At 41.9% G+C, this 27,781-nt stretch overlaps 1 protein-coding gene across 1 annotated transcript in view; it reads left to right on the plus strand.

Annotated features, from left to right (window-relative positions):
- The first annotated feature begins 23,551 nt into the window (after positions 1-23,551).
- The window catches only part of Sh2d1b (SH2 domain containing 1B), a 38,186-nt gene continuing 33,956 nt past the window's right edge, over positions 23,552-27,781 (plus strand). Inside the window, exon 1 of the mRNA XM_577285.6 lies at positions 23,552-25,168. Coding sequence (XP_577285.1) covers positions 25,035-25,168 — 134 coding nt within the window. The 5' untranslated portion in view covers positions 23,552-25,034. The remainder of the gene's footprint in view (positions 25,169-27,781) is intronic.

The raw sequence follows: 27,781 nt of genomic DNA on the forward strand, positions 1-27,781 counted from the left end.
CAGAATAGTACTACCAACTGGGGACCAGGTGTTCAACACATGAGCCTGGGGCTGGAGAGATGGCTCAGTGCTTAAAGTCACTGGCTACTCTTTCAGAGGACCAGCGTTCAATTCCCAGCACTCATGCAACAGCTCAGAAGTATATTTTAGTTCCCAGGAATTCAATTCCTTCTTTTGGCCTTTATGGGCAGTATACATGCACGTGATATGCAGACATGCATGACAGAAAAATCACTCATACATATAAAAATTATTTTAAAAAAATAAGGCAGATCAACAAAACACATGAGCCCATGGGAATGTTTCAAATCCAAGCCATTATACAGCAAGTAAATGAATGAAAGCCTTTCACCTTTTCCTAGATGATCCTTTGAGCCTTTGATGGAGAGAAGCATTTTGTCACCAATTACATCATAAAAATTGGTTTATTATATTATTTTACCAGTGTTGACTTTTTGGTTTTGCAGTGATTTTTTTCCACTGTTTTTCACTAGTGGTTGCCATCTCATTTTCATTGACATGGTATCCTTTTTATTATTTAATGCTCCTTTTGCAACTACAAACATACCTCCTTCATTACTGTGTAATTTCTATCTTTTTTTTATATTGATCAATTCTATCTTGGGCATTTCAAAGCTAGTTCATTTATATTCATTTCGAGTCATGGTCTTGCTCAGGCTGGCCTCAGACCACGGCACTCCTCACTGTCCTTTTGTTTTCCTTTTCCCTCCTTTTCTGCTATGGATTGAGAAGACTGAGTTTAGTGCTTTAAATATGAAAGCTCTATTGAAGTGTTTTGGGTTACCCAATAGTCATTATGGCCCATGTTTCTGTTTTTTTTCTACAGTACTGTAAGTATATCAATTGCAACAATTTAGCAAATCCTCATTTTCTGTGTGACCATCACTAATCCCATGTGGTTTTCTGACATTATCTAAAATTCAGTCCACTCTTTCTGTGTCCTTTTTCAGTTAAATGACAATAAACCTCCGAGCCAATTACCCATCCTTTCTTCTTAAGCATCTCAAAGTACAGAGTACCCTCTTGACTTATTAGTATTCTTACTAACATGTTTACTGCAAGGGAATTTTTGTATTGTGGCAAATTTTTAGTGCCATCGTTAAAGCTGAACTTTTGAGTGGTAAACTTTCTTTAGTCCTAAATGCTTTCTAATGTCTTTTAGACTTTATAGTTTGTATACATGATAGTTGACTAAATAGCAAATAGTAGATTCAACGCTCACAATGTAAAAATGCTAAGTCACTATCTTCAGTCCCTTTAACTTTGTGCATACACATCTTACTGAGAAAACATATTAACTGTATGTATTCTCCTTTATAGCTGATTATTTTTCCTCAACTGTAAAAGGTTTTTCTCTATAATATTACATTTCTATGGATTCTGACCAATTATAAGCTGATTATTATCATTCCTCCCTCCACTGCCTCTCTCTGTAACTCCATGCATCATTTGAGTCTCAGGATCCACACATTTGGAACCTCAATCACTATGTAGCTGACTGAGGCTGTAGTGGAACTTCCTAAGAAGAGTGAGCTGGCCTCAAATTCCAGATTTCCTCACACAGGGATTATAGGACTGCATGATCATTCCAGCTACTACAATTTAATTAAGATTTTCTTCTCTATCATTTTCTCTCTTCGTCTGGAATGCCTAGTTAAGAAGTGTCACCTCTTTTTATTTTTTTTCCCCAGAAACTTTCCGTGGAAGAATCTTAGCATATACGTTAGCTACTCCAGACAGAGGGCAGCATTTAGAAATGCCGTTTTGTAACCATGGTAGCTGCAAACCCTGACCCATTTCCTAGGCAGGTATTTGCCAGAGTTGATTATTTGCCCAGTTGAAAGCTTAAACTCCAGGGTCGATAACTAGTGAAATGTATGAAGCAGGTTCCTTGAGTTTGTAACAGAAGTGCTCCTGCCTCTTGAAGCAAACAGGCTTTACTAAGCATTTAATATGTGATAATCACCTCTGCCTTACACCTCAGAGCTGCAAAGTAAAGGCAAATTGAAAAGCGATCTGCATCGCGTGATAAGTAGCTAGGCCCGATCCTCTCCTCCCACCTAAAGAACCAAAGACCCGGGGCCAGGCAGAGGACGCACAGGCTTGGGACAGCCACTATTACCGATGTTCCTGTGAGCCTGCAACTGCTCCAGCACTGCCCTCTCTTTGCGGAAACCATGTTCCGCGACCCAGGCCACAGCCCCGGTGGTTCCTGGAGGAGGCAGGAACTACTTAAGGGCGCCAGGGGGCGAGCACGGGGTGCCGAAGCAGCGTACACGGAACACCGAGGCCGAGCCGCTACCCAAGCGGCTCTGTACCTGCCACAGCCGCCCGAAGGCCTCCAGAAAACGCGGCGGCTCGGCGCCCCAAGTCCAGCCGGACCCCGCCATGGTGCAGGCTGGGGAGAGGACAAGCGAGCCGACACGCCACGCCAGGTAGGCTCCAGGCACTGACTTTAACGTCCCCGCCCTGACCCGTCGCTCCGCAGGGCGTGGCCTGCAGCGCACCCACCTACTCCTGGGACCTCAAGTCGCCATGACACCGGAAGTGAGGGTGCACTCAGACCCCAGCAGCCGGAAGTGGGGGAAAGCCAATCCTACAGCCTGAAGGAGGCGGGCCTAAGGGAGCGGGATGGCGGGGGGAGGGGGGGGGCGGCCTCGAAGGGGAAAATTTGTTTAAACAAAAGAAAACAAAAACAAAAACAAAAACAAAAAGGACTGTGAGATAATAAACTTATTAGAGATGGGCGTGTAGCACAACAGTACATTGCTTGCCTTGCATAGGCAAGAAAGGCCCTGGATCCAGCAACACATAAGGTGATTATTTTTTTGTTTTATTTATCTTATTTTTAAAGATTTATTATATTTGTATTTGTATGTTTCTGTTGAAGGGACTGAGGTAGCAGAATAAACTCCATTTTGCTTTTTAAGACTATATTATAAGTTAATTTGCCCTTAAGGAGACTCGAGGTCTGAGAAAAAAAAAATCACAAAATGTCCCTGGCAATAGCAAAATAGACACAGCGACTGCAGCTAGCTGATAACAACAAAGTGGGCTAAGAAAACATAAGCCTTTCCGAGGTCAAGATGCTCCTTTTTTGATGTATGCTCCCTCCTTGTGGTTTACCAAGTCTGGGAAACCCCCGCTTGTATCCTTTTCCTTTATAAATCCCCTTTACCTAGACCTGGGGGGGGGGGGGGTCACTCTTCTATCCTGTTGCATCAGGAAGGTTTGTGACCCAAGCTTGAGCTTGAATAAAGAATCTAATATGGTTGCATTGGAGTTGTGGTTCCTGGTGGTCTCTTTGGGGTTTTTGCACTCTGGGCACAACATTGTGTTTATGCCACATGTGTGGTAAAACTCAGAAGAAGGTGTCATATCATCTGTGCTGAAGTTACAGGTCATTGTAAGCTGCTTGGTTTGAGTAATGGGACGTACTGCACTAAGGAAAATCAGTATATGCTCTTAACTGCCGAAGCTCTCGGCAGCTACTATCTTATTTTCTTTTTTTATTACCTGCTATGACAAGGCCAAAGCTACAGGTTTTCATATCTACCTGATACCTACCATCACTATCACCCTTTCTAATTTAATCCTAAATTTCTTTGGAATAGTGATGTGTGCAGAAAAAGCACCTGTTTTCTCTCAGGGCTGGTTGTGACCACGCCCACAGGTCTAGTCAATGAGACCTTCCTGCCTAACTGACAAGGATTTGTTGGAAAGTTTTGCTTCACTCATTTGAGTGTTGTGTTTCCTTCTATGCCACGTCATTTCTCCTTCTTAAATATATATATATATATATATATATATATATATATATATATATATATATATATACACACACATACAACTAAAGACAGTTAGTCAGCTTGTGTCCATGAAGCAACTGGGAGAACAAAAGCCAGATAGTAACATATGATTTGGATGGATTTGGACCTATTGTGACAAAAACCCCAAAGTACAGTCTCTTAGCTATGGAAGTGTTCCTGTCTCTAGTCAATAATGTAGGGTTCTGCCATTCTCAATGGGCTTCTATCCTTGTCTCCTATGTGTTTATCTTGCCTTTCAGCATTTCACTGTGTTGAGATGGGGAATAAAGTCAGAGAATCACACACCTGATTCCGATGAGTGTTAGACCCAGCATGGTACTCAGTTTTCTAGTCTTATTCCATTAGCTAGTGCTTATCTAGCCATTTGACCCCAGCTAGCCCCAAACAAGCTGGGAAATCCGGGTAAAATTCAATTACTAATAGAAGAAGCGAAGAATGCCTGTTTAGGGACAAAGGCAAGTCTACCTCACTCATGACCCAGCAGAAATGCAGAAGGCTTCTGGGTCCTTGACAGCTTTGTAGAAATCCATTACGATTCTTGAAGCCATCCTCCAGATGTCTTGCTGTGTGTGTGTAATAACTATTTGATTAAAACCTCTTAATGTTTTAACAATATGACAGGATTTTTTGAATGCAAGTAAATATACATAGCATAGCATTTAACACATTAATCATCCTTCAGTTTGTCAGTAAGTAATGTGAAGTACACCCACATTAGGCAAACATTATCTACAAATAACCACAGGACTGGCTTTATCCGTCTTTCAGATACTAGACTCTCTTCCCATTACACAAGCCTCTAGTCCCTCCTTAATTCAGCCCCTGAAAATCTACCATTTCATTTTGAATCTTATATCCACAGGCCTCTTTTAAGCCTATTTGTTAACCTGTGTTAACATAAGTCTTTATACAAATAGACCACTCAGACTCACATGGATAATATCTTGGTGACTGAATATAAATAGAAGTCAATAATTCAAGGATCACCGAACAACCAAATGACACGATGTAACGAGGGAGTGGGGCTTAACCTTAGCCACCACAATGCTTCAAGTTCAACATGAAGTAGCCAGAACTGGTGTTGACAACCATAAGTCCATAGGGCCCCTTCTCATCCTACTCTCTCTTTTAGAACATCTTTCTTCTATATGAGCAAATGTAAAAAAAATGCCAAGCTCATAGAAAGAGGGATCAGCTACACCTGACATCTTAGTACCCCCCTACCAGTCCTACACACACCAGGGGCTAAATTCCTAGCATGTAGAAACCTCAAGATGGGGTGAGGAAATTGAACTACCTTCCTTAATTACAGATTTTTATTCTTCACTAGTCTGTTAAACTGAGAGACTCCCTTCCCTCTAAACTAAAGTTCAAATCTAGAACACCTATGCCAAAAATCAGGCACGGGAGGCATGCCTGTAGCCCCAGTGCTGGAGGGAGGACTTGTAGGGACCCTCCTTTGGCTTCTGATATGTACACCACACACCACAAACAGAATGAACAATCTTGTTGAAACTTTTCAGCAGTAAGAGCTTCTAGAAACACGTTTTTATTCTGAAAAAAAAATGGAATCAGAGAGGGGAGTTTGTGTGTTACAGATAGTTACTAACTACATGGCCATTTCATGACCTAGCACAAAACACTGGGAGATGTTTGGCTCTTCCTGACGAGATTGATCTCGCAGGTTAAAAGGAGAGTGGTGACATTCAAATCAAGATGAAACGGAGACTAACATGTTTCCTTCATATCACTTGAAGGGAAAAAAAAAATCAAGTCTATCCTAATAAATCCTGCAGAGGAGCTTCCAAAAATAGTCCAAGAAAAGGCTCAGAAACAGAAGAGGGAAAGGTTTTCCCCTGTTCTCCACCTTAGTTTCTTGCTACTGCATAACCCACAGCCCTCTGGCTCTGGTCCACACTGACTGAGCCCAGCTCTGGGGTGCCTGGCACACGCTCAGCGTCTCCTGACAAGATCAAATAGAAGAGATGGCGCACCATCACGGGTCCCAACAAGAAAGACAGGTTTGAGCCTCCTCAATCTGAACTCCCCCAGCATCTGAGGGTGGACTGTCACCATTACAAATAATCTGAACTCCTGATATACTTATTCTTTGACAGGAAGATGGTATTTCTCTTGGTCTCCATGACAACCCATTAGTGTTTTATAGTAGGAGAAATGGATACTGAGTTGGAAGTCATTTGTCGTGTGTGTGTGTGTATGTGTGTGTGTGTGTATACACACACATATATATCACAGATACTTATTTTCTTTAGATACTTTACTAATTTATACGGTTTTTTTCTCTGTAAAATTCTACTAGGCCCACATTTACTAACCTCCCACATACAACTAGCGGACGCTAGTGGTGCATCTAAGGCACTCTGGCTTTATGGGGCAGGTGCTAAAAAGTAAAGACTTCTGCTATTTACTATGGCTCCTAAGAGAGGGAAGAGAAGAGAGCAGTAAGATTGAGAAGTCATTTTTCTTGCCACCACATAGACAAATGGCTGAAAGTTTTAAAAAAGGGGAATAAGATTCCTCATTCTGCTTTGCCGCATTTTAAAGGAGTGAAAAATACAGCCCTGCTCTTTTTTTTTTTTTTTTTTTTTTTGGTTCTTTTTTTCGGAGCTGGGGACCGAACCCAGGGCCTTGCGCTTCCTAGGTAAGCGCTCTACCACTGAGATAAATCCCCAGCCCCAGCCCTGCTCTTCTTTATGAGTTGTTGCTATGCGGGGTGAGTGGAATATAAATCTTTACTTTTTTCAGGGCATACCAAATCATTGCCCATAAGAAAATCGAGCATGATTTTCTGTAATATGATACTGCTCTAGCACAGCCAAATAGAAAGAAAAGACTGACAACTCTCTCTCTCTCTGTCTCTGTCTCTCTCTCTCTCTCTGTCTCTCTCTCTCTCTTTCTCTGTCTCTCTCTGTCTCTGTCTCTGTCTCTGTCTCTGTCTCTGTCTCTGTCTCTCTCTCTCTCTCTGTCTCTCTCTCTCTCTCTCTCTCTCTCTCTCTCTCTCTCTCTCTCTCTGTCTCTCTCTCTCTCCACACCCTCCTTCTGTGCTAAATAAACACACCAGAAAAGATATGATATTAAAGCATGCTTAGTACCAAACAGACCATGGTAGTGCATGACTAATTTACCCAGCAGTAGGGGTTTTCCTTGGTTTAACTGACCACCTTTCTCTTGTTTATTAACACACCCACAAGAAGGTGGAGACAAGAACGGTGAAGTTAAGAAGTCTACGTTGCTCAAAAAGTACCCTGGGGGTAGTGGCTGCCCTAAGTCTGAGGGAGAGACTGGAAGGAAAGAAAACCACTGAAATGAATGCCCTGCTGTGTTTTCCTTGCCCTGGTTCCTCTGCCTCTTCCTCTCCTTAACTTGCCTTCTCCAAATCCTTCCCATGGTGCATCTGGTAGTATCCTAGTTAGAGTTATTGTTGCTGTGGGGAAGCACCATGACCAGAGCAGCTTGTGGAGTGTTCTGGATAGTTTCTCCTTTTGACACAAACCAAAGTTATGTGAGAGAAGGGAACTTTAATTGAGAAAACACCCCATAAAAGACTGGAGCTATAGGGAAGCCTCTATAGCATTTTCTTATTTAGAGATTGATGGAGGGCTGGAGTGGAAACTTTTAGTTTCTCTGGAAACTTAGTTATGTCAAATGTTGATTTGCTGGGGGACACAGTTGAAGGGATGTCTGGCTAAAGGAAACATGTGAAAGACTTTTTCGGGAGCACACATAGGTAAAAGGATGTATTGATATGACAGACAAGTGAAAGGAGCTTGATGAAGGAGCATAAATGTGACCCCACAGCCAGTGGGAGCAAGCGTTGAGCTTTAGTTTGATTCGTTCCACCGTGCTATTCTGTGCTAAAGACACACATGTACTGGTTCACCTTACATAGCGTTCAACTTGTGATAAGTCTGATATGGACAGAAACTCCCCCAAAACTGCTCCTGAGGTTCCTGTGGCTGCTTGCTGTTTCAGAGGCCTTGCCTTGGGCTGGATGGTGAGCCTGGCAGTTCCTTCAGGATTGAACTACAGCTGCCTGGTGTCTGCTTGCTGAAAGGACTGGATTGTAGCTGCCAGCTCCTGTCTGGTGTCTGCCTACCTAGAGGACTGGTGTGCAGCAGTTGCTGAGTCGTATTTGGTGTTTGCTGTGGAACTGAACTGCTGCCCAAGAAGGTCAAGCTTGCCCTCAAAGAACAATTGCCAAACAGGTCCATTTCCCCCATATCCTAATAACTTTTTCACTACCTCTGCTGGGTGGTGGACTAGAGGAGAGGTTGAACTTGTATTAAAAGTAGGTCGCTGAGATCTGATGCCCTCTTCTGGTGTGTCTGAAGACAGCTACAAGGTACTTATATATAATAAATGAATGAATCTTAAAAAAAAATAGTAGATTGCAAAAAATTTATGCCTACAGAGGACTCATCCCACCATGTGTGGTACCATCCCTGGACTAAAGGTCTTGAGTTCTATTAGGAGGCTGACTGAGCAAGCCATGAAGAGCAGGGTGATAGATAGCACTATTCCATGACCTCTCTATCAGCGCCTGGCTCTAGGTTTCTGCTCTGCTTGATATCCAGTCCTGACTTCCTTTGATGATGAAGTGGAATATAGAAGTGTAAGCCGGAAAAAACCCTTTCCCCAGTTTGCCTTTGGTCATGGTGTCTCATCACAGCAGTAATAACTTCTGACAAAGATAAGGAGGAAAGCATTTGTTTGTCTTACATTTCCACGTCATGTTCACCATCAATAGCAGGAAGGGTAGGAACTCAAGCAGGGCAGAAACCTATAACCGTTTGGACTTTTCTATGATCTCTAGGTCCCAAATAATGACAGAAAGGCTTATTTATATATAAATTAATGCCTAACCCTAATGCTAGACTTGTTCCCCAACTATCTCAGAACTCAATTAATCCATTTCTACTACTCTGTGTCTACAACATGGCTGGCTATCTCTCCTGAGTATCATACCTGTCTGGGTGGTGTATCTTCCCATGCCTGACTGTTTCCCAGACTTTTTCCTCTCTCTGACTGATGTCCCATCTTCTAATCCTGCCTCAGCTTATTGGCCATCAGCCTTTGATTGACAGGTGATGCCTCCATACAGTAGAAAAGATGTCCTCTCTATGTTTCCCCCTTTCAGCCCAATAAAAGTCTTCATGTATAACATCAATAAACTATATAAAATAATAACAATTGTGAAAATTACAGGTAAGAACTACATTCACAATGTCCAGCCCATTTGTATTTGGCAAACTTGAAGAAAGTACTCCATCAGGTATCCTATCTTGGTGAGTCCAAAATTATATACCTAAATTATTTTCCATTATAACTTGCACTACCAACCTAAAATATGTATTTTTGGACTTTAAAACATTTTCTTTTTTTTTTTTAAAGATTTTTATTTATTTATTGTATATATGTGAGTACACTGTCACTGTCTTCAGACACACCAGAAGAGGGCATCAGATCCCCTTACAGATGGTTGTGAGCCACCATGTGGTTGCTGGGAATTGAACTCAGGGCCTCTGGAAGAGCAGACAGTGCTCTTAACCGCTGAGCCATCTCTCCAGCCTTAAAACATTTTCTTAATTGTCGCGCGCCCAACGTCTCGCCAGTAAGAACAACGCGTGGCAACAGGATTCTTCTGCGAACAAGCCTTTACTGTACAGCTCTCTTGAGCAGGGACAGGGGACCACGAGCGGCAAAGTCGCTCGCCTTATATACACAACAGTATGCTAATAATCTCTCAGGGATTGGTGGGGCATGGATCACCCCACTATCACCCCACTACTTGTCCTCCAGGGATTGGCGGAGAATGAATCACCTCACTAGCATGGTACCGCCCCTCATTAGCATATTAACGGCCAACTGACACCAGGTGCAAAACCTGCGCATCCGCAGTGCCGTTGTTCACCACTGGAGGGCGCCCTACACTTAATTCCTGAACAAATTAAGCTTAATTGTGAGACTCTATCTGGTCTTCAACCCCATTAGAGACCTGAGAAGAATAAATATTGCCTGAGTAAACAGGAAGTTCAGAGCAAGCACCTTCCAAGTCTACACAAATGACAGAAGTTGCTGGCTACTTGGACAGTCACCCAAGATGTCTGTGTGCCATTTGGAGCATTATGTTAGGTCTCTCACCCGGCATATCTGAAAGACTTTTATGTGATGTTGGAATTATGAAGGACTTGCTCTCTTTGTCCTTTCAAAGTCTGCAAGCCATCTTCTTTCAGGTCCTGCTTCTCCACAGCTTGGACACCTTGCTGTCTGGCGTTTTGGCAAGGGCGGTTTCTTGCTCAGTGGCGAGCATGCCATATTTGAAGCAAACGTCATATGGAAGTTCCTTGACGTTTGTCATCGTCTTTGAAGTAGAATGGGGATGCCTCCAGGAGTAGATGTGCTTACTGTCAGGAAATACTTTATTAATAAAACATCTTTAAATGCCATATTCTGTAGATCTTTGAGGTCTTTGAAATCCACCTATTTATCTATAGAGTACATCCGAATAGTCAATCAAGCATTGCTTGTTTCTAGCTATCTACTGTCTTTTTAACTTTGAAAACATCTACAGGAAGCTAAACAGGGATTATCTCTGTAATTAGCTAAACTAGTATCTATCAAGATCACAAGTTTGATTGACCGATCACTTGCATTTCTTAATTATCCTAAACTGTTTGCAATAGCAGCTTAAGGAGTAATACATTTTAAATTGACTTGCATAGGTACAATAACAGAAACTTAAGTTGAAACATATATATGTATATATACATATATGTGTATATCATACATATAATACATATATATGTATATATATATCATGTTGTAACAAAAGTAACCTTAAATTTGTATCAATATACAAAGATCCATACCAATGTAAACTATTTGAGACTAGTAGTTGATTTTTAGTTTAAAAGTAGAGTCAATAATCTGCCCTTTTCTGCTATCATTCTTATATTCCCTTTTTTCTTTTCATCCCCTCTTCCCCTTTTCTTTCTATTAGATAAGAGAAAAAGAAGCAGAGATTGAAGAAAGAGAATTAGAGAAATAAATCCCAGAATCTAGGCTCCTTTACTTTGTTTCCATTAATAGCTTCTGACCAAGCCCCCTAAATGACGACAAACATCCATTAACCATAGAAGGAACAAAAACACCCACTTCAATTTTTTGAGAACGAGCTGTCTGGGAGTGACGTTTTCTTTTGGGGGCCCTAAGAAAAGCAGAATAACAGCTAACATCTTGGAAATCTAGGTATAACATTTGTTGCCCAGTTTCTATGCTATGGGTAAGTGCAGGGCTGAACTGAAGTCCCTTCTGGAATCATTTGTAAATCTGGAGGATTTTAGCTAGCCTCTTTAAAGTTGGGGATGCAGTTTTTTGTTTTTGTTTTTTTGTAAAACAGCATTTGAGGCAGTGTGTGAGGTAGGATCACTTGAGGTACTTGTCTTCTGTGGTGTCTGATTCTTTTGCTCTGCAAACTTATGAGCTTTCAAAGGTAATACACATTTCTGCATTAACACGTGTATGTAATGGTTAGTGTGTACAGTTGAGCTAAAATTTTGTTGCTGTGCATTTGGGCAGGGCAAAGGCATCAAGCTTTATAAGTACATTTTGACTATACATCCAAACTGTAATATAAATTCCCATCTATATGAAGGAGTGGCTTGTTAAGTCTTAAATGCTGTACCCAACAAGATTTATTGGCTATGCATAGCTGAAGTCCTGGCTGGAGATATTCATGTCTCAGCCAGTTTCAGAGCTGTTCCCATGTATAGGAATCAACACATTCTTTACTTGTTTTGTTGTTCTCCTTGTTCCTTCATGCCAAGACTACCAGGAGGTCTCCCCTGGTCAACTCTAATCTTTATTCATTTTAATGGAATCCATAGCTTCTTTTTCCCATTGAAACAAGGACAAAGCATCTTCCCCAACACATTTTCTTCCTCCCATTCCGCAGATAAGGCATCTTTAAAATATATGGACTGTTCTAATCAGCATTTTCCCATAATGCAATGTCTCTCAGCAGCTGTTGATTTTTGTTCATTGGCATTTACAAATTTTAATGTCAGTATTGTGTTATTTAATCTATTTCTGGGAGATCCTATATACTTCTTTTATTTTATTTTATGAGCATTTCCTTTGAAGTCCTGTTAGATCTCTCTTACTGCCTGTCCCCTAGGGCTGTAAGATATTTCATTAACAGGTTTCATGCCATAATGTCTAAAGTATTATTGCATTTTAAGAATGCATTTGTTGAGGCTTCATCAGCTTCACTCTACAAAGCTTTCCAAGATAGCCATCACATCTAACGAATGTACAACCTCAGAATCAGCCCTTTTAAAAGCATATTGAAATCCCGAGTATGTATCAATTGTATGATACACTAACATATGTATGTATTTTAATTCTTTTTTAAAAAATTTTTTATCTTTATTAACTTGAGTATTTCTTATTTACATTTCGATTGTCATTCCCTTTCCCGGTTTCCGGGCAAGCATCTCCCTAACCCTTCCCCCTCCCCCTCTATATGGGTGTTCCTCTCCCCATCCTCCCCCAATTACCGCCCACCCCCCAACAATCACGTTCACTGGGGGTTCAGTCTTGGCAGAACCCAGGGCTTCCCCTTCCACTGGTGATCTTACTAGGCTATTCATTGCTACCTATGAGGTTGGAGCCCAGGGTCAGTCCATGTATAGTCTTTGGGTAGTGGCTTAGTCCCTGGAAGCTCTAGTTGGTCGGCATTGTTGTTCATATGGGGTCTCGACCCCCTTCAAGCTCTTCCAGTCCTTTCTCTGATTCCTTCAACGGGGGTCCCGTTCTCAGTTCAGTGGTTTGCTGCTGGCATTCGCCTATGTATTTGCTGTATTCTGGCTATGTCTCTCAAGAGAGTATTTTAATTCTTTATACTCTACAAGATGAAACACATCATCTTTGGTATGATGGCATCTAAGATGGCATCATTAAACAGAATTTGTATTCTTAACTCAGCTATTGTATCTCTATGGGTTGTCATTCTAATTTCTCAAGCCTTTGTGGATTTTTCTCATGTAGAACTACTGTTTTTGCTGTTGTTGCTTCCAAACTGGATTTTCATGAAGATTTTTTTGTTCTGATATAAATGATGTTCTAATCTCTTTTCTGTGGCATCCAATCTAGCATTTAATCTTTTTTAGTCTTCTCACTCCCTAAGTCTGCTTTATTCTGATCTTTCTTAAAGAGGATACATAGAACTATAATCATTACTAAACATATAATTATTTGCATGCTAATAATTGGAACAAAATTATACAGGATCCAAATGCTTTCTGTTACTCCATTTTTACCACAGAAAATATTTTCATTTTAATCTCTAACTTTCTCCTTAGGGTCATCCCAATTACCTTACAATGTCTGTAGACTTTTCCATCCCCCATTTCCATGTGTCTGTAGCTGGCATCTCCCAAGTTGCTTTGCTCTCACTGACTTCTGTGAGTGCAGGCTGTTTCTGCTGCTCAACTCGCTAGTGCTTCATGCAAGCTCCTGGCTCTGTCCCCACCTGGGGTTGTCCCCTCTCTTCACTCAATTCTGAACAGTGGCAGGCTTCTCCTGTGTGGACCCTAATTGGGCTACTGTTTTCCCATGAGCCACCTAGCTCTCTCTCTAGCGCATTTTCCGACCCTTCTCTGGAACTATGCTGTGTTCAGGAGAAGAATCAGCCACTGTGCCCTGAAGGTACAGTAGAGGAGTCTGCTTTTCTACTCAGCGTGGACTTTATACGTGTGCTACCTTCCCCTCTTCCTCTCTGTGGTTTCCTGTGCCTTCCCACTCTTTGTCTAAAAAAAAAAAAAAAAACCACCTTCCACCCAGGATGCCTCAGGCTCTAAGATTCTAAGAGACCCACATTGGGTGCCATTTGTAACTTCTCTATTTGGGTGTATTTGGGCTTCTCTATGTTCCCAGGGCCCAAATAATGACACAGAAGCTTAGCTTACTTATCTATGAATTAATGCATAGACCTTAAGCTAGGCTTGTTCCCCAATTGTTTTATAACACAATTAACCCATTTATACTATTCTGTGTCTGCCATGTGGACAGTTACTTCTCCTCAGTATCATACATCGGATTTCTTCCAAGCCCTGGTGGTGAGGCAAATCCTCCAGGTGATGGTTTTACACAGTGCACCACAGATCATCCCTACAAAAGCCTGAAGGCAAGAGCTGATTTTTAGTCGCCACAGATGATAACTGTTTCCTAGCTTGGTCAGCATGGCTTGTTCAACCTCCTTTCTTGTAGAAGCCAGAACTATTGGCCTGGGGTCATGTACCAGTTATTTGGATAGGCATTAAATTAATATAATGGCTCACCAATAACAACACAGAGAGACTAAGATTGATTTTTCAACTTAAAGTATACAAACTAGACATTGCAGTTCTGTTCTAATCCTCTAATCAACCAAGCTACCTCCCAGAAAAATCCCTGAGGTATTTGCGATTTTTGTATTTGTCTGGCTCTCTGGGCTTCAGGTGTGTTCTGCCTTGATATCTCCAGACCCCTTTCTCATGGTGATTCCCCCTCTTCCTCTCCCTCCACTCCTGGCTGGCAGAAGTCCTGCCCTGTTTTCTCTATTGACTAGCTATTGGCTGATCAGCTTTTATTGGCAAGGTAGAGATAAATGTTAAGCATTATTTACTCAAACTTGAGACAGCAGATTCTTGATATAAGCGTTACAATTCCATATCCAGAATGCAACAAGAGATGAGCAATTGAATGTCACAAAGTTAAACTTTCCACAGTGCGCAATAAACTTATGCCTACAGGATCATGGATCAACAATGGTTCAGGCCCTTTTATATCAATCACTAATTAAGAAAATGCCCAAAGGCTTACCTACTGCCCAATCTTATGTAAACATTTTCTCCACTGGGGCTCCCTCCTCCATGACTGCAGCTCTGTCCAGTAGACATAGAAATAGTTGGCCCTAATAGTGCCTTTTTTTTTTTTTGGTTCTTTTTTTCGGAGCTGGGGACCGAACCCAGGGCCTTGCGCTTCCTAGGCAAGCGCTCTACCACTGAGCTAAATCCCCAGCCCCTAATAGTGCCTTTTAAAAAAGAATTTCCATTTCATTGGATTGGTGTGGTGGTTTGAAAAAAAAATGGTACCCATAGGCTCATAGTTGTGGTCTTTTTGGAGTAAGTGTGGCCTTGTTGGAAGAAGTATGTCCCGGTCACTTACTGCTTACTTGCCAATCCAGTTGTAGAACGCTTAGCTCCTTCATTAGCATCATGCCTGGCTACCCACTGCCATGTTTCACAACATGGCCAAAATGGACAAACCTTTGAAGGGTAAACCAGCCCTAATGAAATGTTTTCTTTTATAAAAGTTGCTGTGCTCATGGTATCTCTTCACAGCAATAAAACCCTACTAACACAGAAGTTGGTACCGGGCACTGGGGGATTGCCATGATAGGCATGACCATGTTTTTTGTTTGAAAGAATGTGATCTTTGGCAATTTGGATTAGAAAAGCAGTTGAGTGTCTTAAGTGAGGTTTACTGAGCCATCCTAGTACAAACACTGAAGCCAGTGGCGCTCAGGATGATTTGAACTATGGGTGTCTGGCTCAAGAGGTTTCAGGAGAGATGAATGTTAATATATGGTTTAGAGCTTATTCTTATGATATTTTGGTGAAAATGAGTAAATAGAATGTCACCAGCAAGAACTGACAACTCTAATAGCATCCTGGAAAAATTTGAATTCTGGGTCACATCAGGATGCAAAGCAAGAGGCTGAAAGCAGATATTCCTGCTCTGAGCTCTCAGTGGACCTCCTGAGAGCAACTGAGAACAGCCCTCTACAGGTCTGCAGAGGCCTCAGACGAGAAGAGCAGAAGCACAGTCTCAAGAGGCAGGGATGCCTTGCTCTGCCTGCAGTTGAAGCAGAGTCTTGGAAGGATCTGTGTCTACCGAGTCTTCAAGGGAATAGCTATCTTCCATTTATTTTAAGTGATTGTTGACCCTGAAGACTTCTGTCTTCTGCTGGAGAATATCTGTGGGCTGGTAACCTCACTAGACCTGGGAGATGTAAGAGAACTGGACACCTAAAAATTCTGTACCAAGTCCGTTATGAAGGCTTAGGCAGGCTTTGGTGGGCTGGGCATGTTATTATAAATGAGGCATACAATGAGAAAGAACCAATCAAAAGATTCTATTAGTCTGGGAAATGCAAAACCTGTCCAAACTGAGGAGGGTTCTCAATCATGGCTACTCTTCTGTCAACTTCACCTGTTAAAAAATATTGATTTCCAAGTTTTCCTTTCCCAGCGCCAGCTCCTGAGATGACAACTCTGAAGCTAGTTAGTTATTATAAAATGCCTAGGCCATAAGCTTTGGCTCATTCCCTGACTAGCTCTTAACTTATTTAACTATTTAAACTATTGTATGTCTAACACTTGATTAGTTACCTCTCCTTCAGTCCTGACCCTTCTTCTTTCTCATCTCCCACAATGGCTCTCCAAGTTCATCTTCCTGCTGGTGTACATCCATCAGCTTGGTCATCTTCAGTCTCATCTCCTATCTAGTCCTCTGTGGCTCTCTTAGCATCTCTCTTTTATCGCTTACTGTTTCCCAGAATCCTCTCTCTTCCTGCCATTGTCCCAGTCCCTATTTCATGTCTCAGCCTGTTGGCCATTGACTTTTTTTATTGACAGGTTATGTTCATAAGAGATTCTCTGTACATTCCCCTCTTCCCTAGAGGTTTCAATGAGAGAAGGAAAAATGTATGGAAAGAGAAAGGTAGAAAGATTGGGGAATCTTGTTTCTTGAGGCTGACTCTGATACTGATAGCCATAGGTTTGAGTTTTCCAGCCCCTGCTGAAACCCCAAAGCCCTCATCCATTCTGAAGCTCCAACCATCAGTTGAAGGAGCCCAGCGGCTGCCTCAGTTCCACTCATGTATGATCTGGAAACAAAAGTTAACCATTTATTGAACCACATTTTAAAACAGAAATTAAAAACACAAAACCTTGACAATTTCCACCAAGGAAACATGTATGTCAAGCTACCTGACTCATAATGTAACAAAGCAAAACACACACACACACACACACACACACACACACACACACACACACACACACACTTACTTAAAGCCTTATACCAAAGGAAAGCTCTAGACACATGGAATTCTGAATTCCTCTGCTCTAAGGATCTTCAGTCAAATAGAAGGTCGAAGTATCAATCTTGTAAGACACCAAACAGCACCAAAAACACAAAGATAAAACTTTACTAGAGATGTAGATTTCCTAAAATGATGAAAGCTGCAAGTTGGGCTAGGCATTCAGGTCATGCCTTCAGCACATGCACGTGTGTTTGTGAGCAGAACAACACAATTTGAGGTGCCTCCGCATTTCCTTTATTCTTTTTGAAGTCCTTTGCAACTGGTGACATTTTGTGAGGAAAGGAACTGTAGCTCCTAATCCAATGGTCTGTTCAAGACCACAGTGTTTACATATTATCATAGGCCCTGACTTTACCAGTGTCCCCAGGGCTGCTGAGATATGTTGAGTGGTCACGAAGAGGGTACGGTATAAAGCGCCCAAGGAGGGAACCTGAGGCTTGCTTGCAGCCCCCCATAGGTGGAATCTTGCCATCATGCTTGTCGGAGACACACCTCATCTTTGTTGCAGCAGAAGAGTAAAACATCACCTTCTGAGCTTTTGCAGAGCAACTGAGAATAGTGTGAAGAGTTTGACAGAAGAATGAGAAGCTACAGAGACAGTTAGCCTAGCAGAAGACAGCCTGACCAGAATGCTGTGGCAACTGTGGACAGGAAACCATATCTGATCTTTTAACAAACATAATCTAGAACAGATCGCTGTGTGAAATAATATCTGTGTAGTGTGACTTCATGAGGATGAGGAAACTGAAACTGGGCCTGCCTTTGTCCCTTGTGAGTCAAATGAGATATCAAGTGGTGAGATGGATTCGGTCGTCCCTGTGAAGAGAAAGGTGAGGGTGAGGGAGTAATTTCTGAAACCACAGAGAGGCTATAAGTGAGGAAGAGGAACCTTGGGCCTTCTACCATCTGATAGGTCCTCATGGTGATCTTCAACTTTCAGGCTCTGGGTCTTTGCAAAGTGTCTACATATTGGAGAAGAAAATATTTATGCAAGTTCATTGTAGAGAACAAATATAATCCAAAGGCATACAGAAGAAAGCAGACACATGACAAATCTTATACTGCTAAGAAATTATTGTTAGTACTATTAGATGATTGTTTTCTAGAGTGTGTGCAGATACACACACACACACACACACACACACACACACACACACACCTTCCCATGCACACACACTGAAGAAACCATATGGATTGCTGATCTCCAGTTGAAAATATGCCATGGAGATATTTATATATTCATTTAGCAGTTATTCTTAAACCCTATAATTGCATAGTATTTAGTTGATTGGTGCTGGGTACCTATTTCCTCCAAATAAAACATTCCTGAAGGAAAAGTCCAGAAAGTTAATAAAACTCACAAGTATTGAGGAGTCCTAAAACAATATTCACAAGGCTTGTCCCCAGAGTGAGAGACAATAAATCTGTTCTTTGGAACTCCAGTTCCTGGTCATTTGTGATGGAGGCCTCAGTAAACTGATAGAGGGAGGAAATGAAAACTTCACCCAGAAAGCCCTCTAGATTTCCAATCACATCAGTCAAACAGAAGGACCATTTTAATGATGATATATCCATTCCCTAAGACCTTGAGGCTATGAGGGGGCATTCCTTACAACTACTGCAGATGCACAGAGGGAAATAGGAAAGTGTTCCACAAGTCAACAATGTGACTTAGACCCTTTAATAGGACTACAGCATGGAGCTTCATGGAATAGAACTGGGGAGGCCAGGCTCACTTTCCACATCAAATGCTTGGCTTTGATCCTTTGGGTATAATGGGATGAGGGATATAAAACCAAGGAATTAGGTACAGGATTGGATTAACACACTTTTCTGCATGCACATTGGAGGGCGAGATGCCAACTACTTTAGATTCTTGTCACTCTAAGTTTGGTGTGGAAATTAGCTTTTTTTTTGTAACCCAGAAGGGAATGTTCTACAAAAGTATCTGTTTGGGCACTTTTTATCCCCTTAGGCAGGAAGTCTGAAGACTGTCGGTAGTGAAGGGACAGGGTAGTGAAGGGATAGGTTCACACTGCTCTCCTCAGCAACCTAAGGAGTTCCCCAACACCCTTATGTATCTCAACTGGATTCTGGCTTTGGTGTAAGACCAATTTCTCAGACTAGTTGGTCTGATGAAACAGAGTTGAAAATTTTATTAAAGATACTTTAATACAGGCTTAAACCTCAGTGTTAAGAAAAACAAGAGGGGCTCCAAAGAAAGTAAGACACACCAGAGTAGGGATGTGGGCTTCTCAAAGAAAGGCCGAAGAAAGTAAGTTGTGCTCAAGTAAGGGTATGGGCTTCTCCAAGAGTGCAAGCAATTCATCGTCCCAGCGTTAGCCATGTGTTTCATCTTGGTGGCTGAAAAACAGTGGTTTTTAACATCTGGGTGGCCACCTAGAGGGATCACATATCAAATATTTACATTACAATTCATAAAAGGAGCAAAGTCTCAGTTAATGTAATCACAACAGAACGATTTTATAGTTGGGGGGGGGGGTCACCACAGCATCAGGAACTGTTATTAAAAGGTCACAGCATTAGGAAGGTTGAGTACCTCTGTAGATTACATCTGAAAATGTTACTGAGAAATCGTTTGGCCCCTCCCTCCCTTGATAAGAGATAGGTCGGGTGGTTCCAGGTCCCTTATATGTAATTATCACAAGATGAAGGGAAGCCAGCAGCCACTAGGTTGCACAAGAAGTTTAGTACATCTTACTTGCCCCGTAAATGGGTTTCTGGTGAGATACCTGGGAAATAATAGGGTTATGGCTGGGAGAACACCTTGAAGAACTTTGCTTGTGCTGGATTATTGGTTTTTCTGCGGCTGAGAAGCATCAACCAGTTTCCCAACTGAAGGAATCTTTTTCCTTCTCCTTTCTTTCTAAATAGTCCCTGCCCTTCTATCCTGACTTACGGTCATCATGAGGGAGCCACCAGAAACACAGGACATAAACAGGTACGCACCCTTGTGCTATAGCTGTAATTGAGAGTAGCCAATGACTATATACCTCTGTGAAGGTCCCGGTGTGCATTAAGGCCCCCCAAAAAAACATATTTAAAAGTGGCAGAGCCAGGAGTGGTATGTGCCTGTGATCTCAGCATGTGGAAAGTAGAGGCAGGAGGATTAGAAGTTTCAGGTCATCTTTGGCAATACAGTGAGTATGAAGCAAGCAGGGACTACAGGAGATCCTGTGTCAAATCAACAACAGTAGAGAACGTGTCAGAGAAGATAACATCTGAAACACAGACTAGGAAGTGGCGAGCTCTGTGGTTTCCTCATCCTGACCAGGTAGCCCATCCTTTCTGTGTGCTGTCTGCGTATTACCCAGGCCCAGCCATACTTAGTTCTGAGACGAGACTGGACACATGCAGGGTGCTATGGCTGTACGTCTTTCTTGATTTCTCTTTTTGCTTTACCTTGATGCTTGTTTCTGCATCCTCTTTTGGTTCTGTATCTTCCCTCTGTCATGCCCCAAGAACGAAAGGGTAAATAGTGGCTCTTCATGCTCTCAGTCCTGTGGATCTGTTCAGTTACTTAACCAAAAGGGAAAAGGTTTTGTACTAAGAAGGGAACCACAAGACAGAGCCAAGAAGTGTGCAGGAAGAAGGTGGGGTTAGAACACATGTAAAGTGGAAGCAGAAAGAGAGCTACTAGGGTAGGGTGCAAAAAGGAACAGAAAGATGAAAATGAATTTTTAAAAAAAGTCATTTGACAGTTCCATAAGTAAACCTAAGACTTCGTTTAATTATTTTTTTAAAACTAGTTTTGAAAACTAAAAATAAAATAAAGTAAGAAAAGATGGTTTTCAGTTGAAAGCCTGTTTAAAAAACAAGATATTCTGATTTGTTGCAGTTTATCCAGTGTGAGAACAGGGGTGTTCTTAGTATAGTGAGACAGCATGGTAGTCATGGATACGCAGTCAAGAGTAAGGCAGAGCAAGCATTTAAATGACAGTCAGAGTAGCCAATTGCTATGACTTTCTCTGAGGCTAGAAGACAAAGGTGAAGAGCCAGGAAATCTCAGAAGAGTTTGGAAATTGAGAATGGGCTTAACCAACAGATAACAATAAAAAAAATCCAGACATTAGATCCTCTTAACTGCAACTGCAATGAAACTAGAGTCCACTTATGACCCTAGTACACAGAAAATGGACTTATATTGTACATGTGTGCCTGTGTGTGTGTGCATGCGTGCATGTGTGTGTTTGACATAGGTTTTCTCTGTGCAGCCTTGGCTGTCCTGGAACTCACTTTGTAGTCCAGGCTGGCCTTGAAGTCACAGAGATCCACTTCTAGAGTGCTGGGATTAAAGGTATGTGTCATCACTGCCCAGAATATTTTTTCAAAAATGTAGAACCTCAAAAAGGAACATTTCTTCATGAACATAATAATATTTTAAAGAATTATATTATTTTTAATTGTAGGGAATACATGCAAATGAATCCACGTCCATGAAAAAACCGAAGGTGTTGGATCCCCTGGAACTGGAGTTATAGGCCTTTGTGAGCCATGTTTCAAATTATACTTCAGAGCTATAATACTAAAGACAGGCACGTTGATCAATCACATAGAATTGAGAACCCACATAGAAGCCTTCACTCCTACAAGCCACCTGATTGTTGACAGAGGTCAACAGCACACATTGAAGAAAATCTGGCATCTTCAAGAAATGTTGTCTAGCATGTGTAGATACACATCGAAGAAAGAAATTCTATACTTAACTCTCATCTCTCACCCTGCACAACACTCAACTCAAATGGATCCAGGACCTCAACATAAAGCCTGATTCCCTGAATCTCATAGAGGAGAAAACTGGAAATATGTTTGAAATTATTGGCATTGAACAGGACTCTGAGCTGCAATAAGAAACGTAAGAAATAAATGGGACCTGGTGAAGTTAAGAAGCTTCTATAACGTAAAGGGCACTATCATTGAAGTGAGGACAGCATACAGGATAGAAAACAAAGCCCTTTACCAGCTGTACACCTGACAAAGGACTGGGATCTAGAATACACAGAGAACCAAGAAAACTGAAAGTCAAGAAAATGGACAACCTAATTAAAGATTTTTCAAACTGTGAAATACAAATGGTAGAGGAACCGTTTAAAATGTTCAACATCCCTAGCCGTCTGGGAAATGGAAACTAAAAGAACTTAGTGATTTCAGCTCACTTTGATCAGAGTAGCTAAGATTCAGAGGCCAAATGATGACAAATGCTTTCAGGAACACAGGGGCAGGGAGAGAGAAATACTTATTCATTGCTGATAAGAACATAGACTTGTGTCACCACTATAAAAATCAGTGTGGGTTTTTTTTTTTTTAGAAAGTTAAAAATAGATCTGCCACATGATCAAGCTATACCACTCTTGGGGATTATAGCTAAAGGTTTCTGTACATTTCTATGAAGATACTTGTTTATCCATATTCATTGCTGTTCTAGGAAATTGAAACACTCTAGATGCCCTATCTAGATCAGTTTCAGATACTCTAAACTGGTAAATAGATAGTGAAAATGTGGTACATTTGCTAAATGGAACATTACTCAACTGTTAAAAAGAACAAAGCTATGAAATTCTCAGGTAAATGGATAGACTTGGATAAAATCATTCTGTTGTTGTTGTTGTTGTTGTTGTTATCAAGATGGAGTTTCTCTGTGTAGCCCTAGTTGACCTGGAACCCAGTCTGTAGACCAGGCTGAACTCATAGAGACCCACCTACTTCTGTTTCCTGAGTCTTGGAATTAAAGGCATGTCCCACCATGCTCAACCACAAATAATCATTCTAAACAAGGTAAACAGACCCAGAAATAAAGAAGTCAGATATTTTCTCTCATTTGTGGATGTTAGATTTGAAACTCCAAATATGTATGTTTTGTTTGAAATATCCATAGAAGTCAGGAACTTAGTAAACACCTATGGATTTTCAAGAGAGAGGAGACAGAATCCAGTGATGTAAAGGGTTAAAGGGAAACAATGGTACATGAAGGGTTAAATGAGGAGTTGGATGTGAGGGGAGGCTAAATTTAGGAGGAAATGTTGGGAAGAATAACACAAAAGACATTTTGAAAAAATTCTTCTACTGTGGAAGCTATAGGTGTGTGTATATTGACTTGATTGATTGATTTAAATTTATTTATTTATTATGTATACAGAGTTCTGCCTGCATGTGTGACTGTGAGCCAGAAGAGGGCACCAGACCTCATTCTAGATGGTTATGAGCCACCATGTGGTTGCTGGGAATTGAACTCAAGACCGTTAGAAGATCAGCCAGTGCTCTTAACCTCTGAGACATCTCTCCAAGCCCATGTGTGTATTTATACATACATATTATATGCATGAAAAATTTGAAATGAAGTAACTTGAGGTGGGGCAACAGTGCCCTTGTATTAGACACCACAAGCTAACAATTAAGAATCCTAGTGCCAAGAATGATGTGCCTATTTTGCAGTTGTCCAGTGAGGTACTGTAGACCTCAAACATTTGAGGCCATTGAATTGTTCTTGGCTATTCTTAAGGAATATATGGTACTGAAGACACCATATACTTCAATCACAAAAGACAGAGAAATTAAGTTTGATTCTCACTTGGAAGCTTCATTTTTTTAGCTAGGTTTCCTAGTACTGAAAGGTGCTATACATGCTACTAGAGAAGGAAAGGAATCATGTCTTACCTAGCTGTGAGCCTATGAGATAAAATGATGACCAACCTAGGACAATATACCCACTGGTGCAACAGTGGTACAAATGTCATAAAAGTAACCAACCCAACTTCTGATTGGAAGTCAGGATCACTCCACTAGGTGAAATTGTAACATGCCCCTAGACCTTAGTAGGCCACCAGGCCTTAGAACTGATGCCATGATAAAAATACCATCCAGGAAATAAAACTCATAATATAGACACTACTGTGTGCTAAGACAGTGGTGCTCAACCTTTCTAATGCTATGACCCGCTAATACAGTTACTCACATTGTGGTAATCCCCAACCATAAAATTACTTCATTGCTACTTCATAACTATAATTTTGCTACTATTATGAATCATAGTTTAAATATCTGATAAATGACCCACTTGAGAACCGCTTGGCCAAAACAAAACAAAGACCTAATCCTTCAAAGTCCTCAGATCTGATAACGTCTCTAAAGGTACTAACCTTGTGTTCTGCCCTCTATATTTCTGCTTCAAGCTGTTCTTCGTAAAGTGTGTTAACTTACGATGTGGTTTGTGCTTAAAAGGTCAACCCCCAAAATGCTCGGGGATATACTGGGACCTCAAACACCCAGTGGATTTTCTGGCTAGCTAATAAATGCATATCCAGCTAGTCTTCTATGATGTTTACCCCAAAACAGAAATTTATGCTTGACAGTGTTATTGGGGCCAAGAACCCATTACGAAAGAGGTCCTTGTACTTAGAGAAGAACCTGCTACTATTACTTTGTTAAATGGACATGGTATTAAACCAAATCCTAATGGCTTATTATTATTATATCCACAGAGCAGTGCATTTCTCAACCTTCATTAGGGAAGCTAAATTTGAAACAGATGGCCATAAATGCAAAGCATGATCTGAGAAAATCCAAGAAGAAAATGGATACCTAGTACTGCAGGGTTAGTGGTATGGTCCCTTGGAAGCACACCAGTAGCCATAAAGGCAGAAAACTGTGAGTCACACTATAACCTGGACCTAGGGAGCTTGACATTACTGCTGCTGCAGCAGCCACAAATGGCACTGACTGAGCTGGAAGGTACAACTCACCCGCTTGTATGAGTCATACTTGAGCCACCCGCCCTAGGCTACAGTGACATGGTCACTCCATCTCCCCCCCTTCTCATTTCCTGTGTCTTGTAAAGCTCACTGAACCCCACAGAGCAACTTTATTTGTTCAGACCACACTGGAGGAAGGGACATTTCCCCTCCACTCGTCTCTCCACTTCCCCCTGCACGGCTCCTCCTTGGCCTGGAGCGGGATCTCGGGGTGACAGGACAGTTTAAGCATAACCACCCTCCATGGATCTTCCTTACTATCATGGCTGCCTGACCAAGCGAGCATGTGAAGCCCTGCTCCTCAAGGGAGGAGCAGACGGCAACTTTCTGATAAGAGACAGCGAGTCTGTGCCTGGAGCCCTGTGCCTCTGTGTCTCGTGAGTACCCTCCTCTTCATGCAGGTGAACCCTGATGGCAGCCATACACTCTGGGAGTTGTATCTCATTCTACTTTGGAATTACAAGTAATGACCAGGCACTGCCAGGAGAGGACAGAAGGATGTTCCTACCCAGATCTTCTGTCTGCCTTCCTCTCTCAACTGTGCATGCCACATGAACGGTCTGAGACAACAGAAGAGGGTTGACAAGTAAGGAAAGAGAGAGGCTGATGGGGAGAAAGAACTGACAGAGCAGCATCTTCTCTACATGTCTCTGTATGTGATGTGGAGAAGGCCAGGGGGACTTTATTATAGCATGAAAGGTTGGTTGACTTCATTCACTTGTAGTATTTAAAGTGCTAATATTTCATAGGTTTCCAGGTTGGTAAAGGGCTTTATCAAGCAGAATTTCTTCATTTCCTTTTATCCTTTTTGTGGTCTCTTGCGGGCAAGCACTGTCATTTTATAGAAATAGAGAAACACTGAATCCTTTATCATGGCTGTAACTGGGGAGACTTTATTCAGGGCTCTCTTGACAGGTGTAGAGATTGATGAATTGGTGACTTCAGTGGGGGAAGAAGATTGACTTTAACTCTGAATGCAGTATGAACAAGTATAAATTCATAGTAAGGAGAAGGATGGGGGTCTGTGCATGGAAGAGAACGAAGGGGAGACTTTAGAGTCAAGGAAAGCTGCAGCAGCATGACTCTGGGATTCCAGCTGAGGAAAGGCCATGGTGATCAGATCTCATCTGGGGCGGGGGGGGGATGAAGAGGCTGAGGATAAGCTATGCTTTGGAGCTTTGAGAAAGCTGAACTTTGTAAGGAATGCACAGGCAGGCCTAGGAGATTTGGGAGCTTAACTGAAGTCTGGGTGAACAAAGAATCAGTGTCACTGGAGGAGAGACATCTTGTGCTTCTCAGAGCCTGGAGAAAGGTCAGAGGGCAAAAGTGATTGTCATTACTAGCTGTTACGTAGGGAGAGAACTTTGTTTCTGTACATGGTGCCAAAGAAGCAGCTGTGAGAGAGACATTAGGTCTATCGTGGGCTTCAAGCTACAAGTGATGTTCGGGTGTTTGTTCATTACTTTTTGTTTGATCTACCCACCAGTAGTTTGTGTGTCACAGTCATGGTCCCCATGTAGTAATGTTAAGAGGTGGTAGAGTCCTTAAGAGACGGAGCCTAAGGGGACAGCATAGGACATTGGAAGGATATTAGGGGACACTCAGTTCTTTCTAACATGTTCTTATCAAATGAATAAGACTGGCCCTTTTCCCCACCGTTGCTGTGGTTTAGCATCTCCCCATGTGGTCTCTCCCTCTGCACGATGACATCTGCCACCACATGATCCAGCCAAGTGGAGCCTGGGGTCATACTGAGCTGATGAGTGGCAAGTGCTGGGATTTGGAACCTGAAGCTGATGAGGAGAAAGTACTGAAGCTGGGAGGTTAGAGTGTAAACCCTTGCAGCTCCGGATGGGAGGTGGGAAAGAACTACTTATGGTGAGTGCAGAGCGATAGAAAAAAAATGCAAGAGGACCCCAGACACAGGGGACATCTTGGCCAGGATCCCAGGGACAAGGTCTACTTTGAGATGCTCTTTGATCTTGATACTTATTTCCAGCTTCCCTGAGTTGTGTCAGCCCAGCACACACATTCATCTAAAGCAAAGTCACTTGGATTGTTTAAAAAATAAAATAAAAACAAGTCAAAGGAGAAAGGTATGAATATTTGCTGAGCACCTCACAGGACAAAGTTTCACCCTCCTCTCTGCCCACGTCATGAGAGGGCAGATGAAATGGCATGCATGCTCAGACAGAAGCTGTAGGTCAGATGACCCCGGTGACCTCATTCCTGATTTGGCGATGACTTATTTTTACCATTAAATATACTCTTCCATTGGCATAGCACTGTGCGAGATCCTCCACTGATGGTTCTAACGCAGAGAACAGAAGCCAGAGCATAGTAGGGGAAATTAAGTCAGTGGACCCTGTGGTGCACACAATTGCTGTGATGATTAGAACACCATGGCGTATGACGGGAGCTGACAGCAGTGGGTGACAGATCCACTGAGGAACAGAAAGCATCAAACCGGTGCTGAGACTCGGAGGATGAGCGGAACCCTCTTTTATTTCATTCATTAAGCATATTCTCAGTTGCTTTAGGTTCCAGGCATGGTCCTAAGCTTTGGACCACAGTGGCAAATATTGGAGGAAATATCACTTTGCACACATCCTTCTAGTAACTAATATTACCCTTACTTTATGGGGAGAAACAACAACAATAGCTTGTTGTTCTATTATTAATTTTTTTTTAGTCAGGGACTCACAAAGTCCAGGTAGGCCTTGAATTCACTATGTAGCTCAGACTGGTCTGCCAATCACAGAAATCCTCCTTCTCTACCTCCTAAATGTTGTGATTAACAAGTGTGTACCATTCCCAGGCCTGACAGGCTGATCTAATGAGTTATCATATATTATCATATGTTTTGACTTTACTGATGTCCACAGGGCTACTGAAATGTTCTGGGTAGTCACCTCAGACATATGTCATAAAGTGCCCAAGCAGGGAACCTGAGCTGTGACTTTTTCCTCATATCCAGAGTCTTGCCCTCC

The sequence above is a fragment of the Rattus norvegicus genome, chromosome 13 (assembly GCF_036323735.1).
Source record: "Rattus norvegicus strain BN/NHsdMcwi chromosome 13, GRCr8, whole genome shotgun sequence".
In the NCBI taxonomy this organism is placed as follows: domain Eukaryota; kingdom Metazoa; phylum Chordata; class Mammalia; order Rodentia; family Muridae; genus Rattus; species Rattus norvegicus.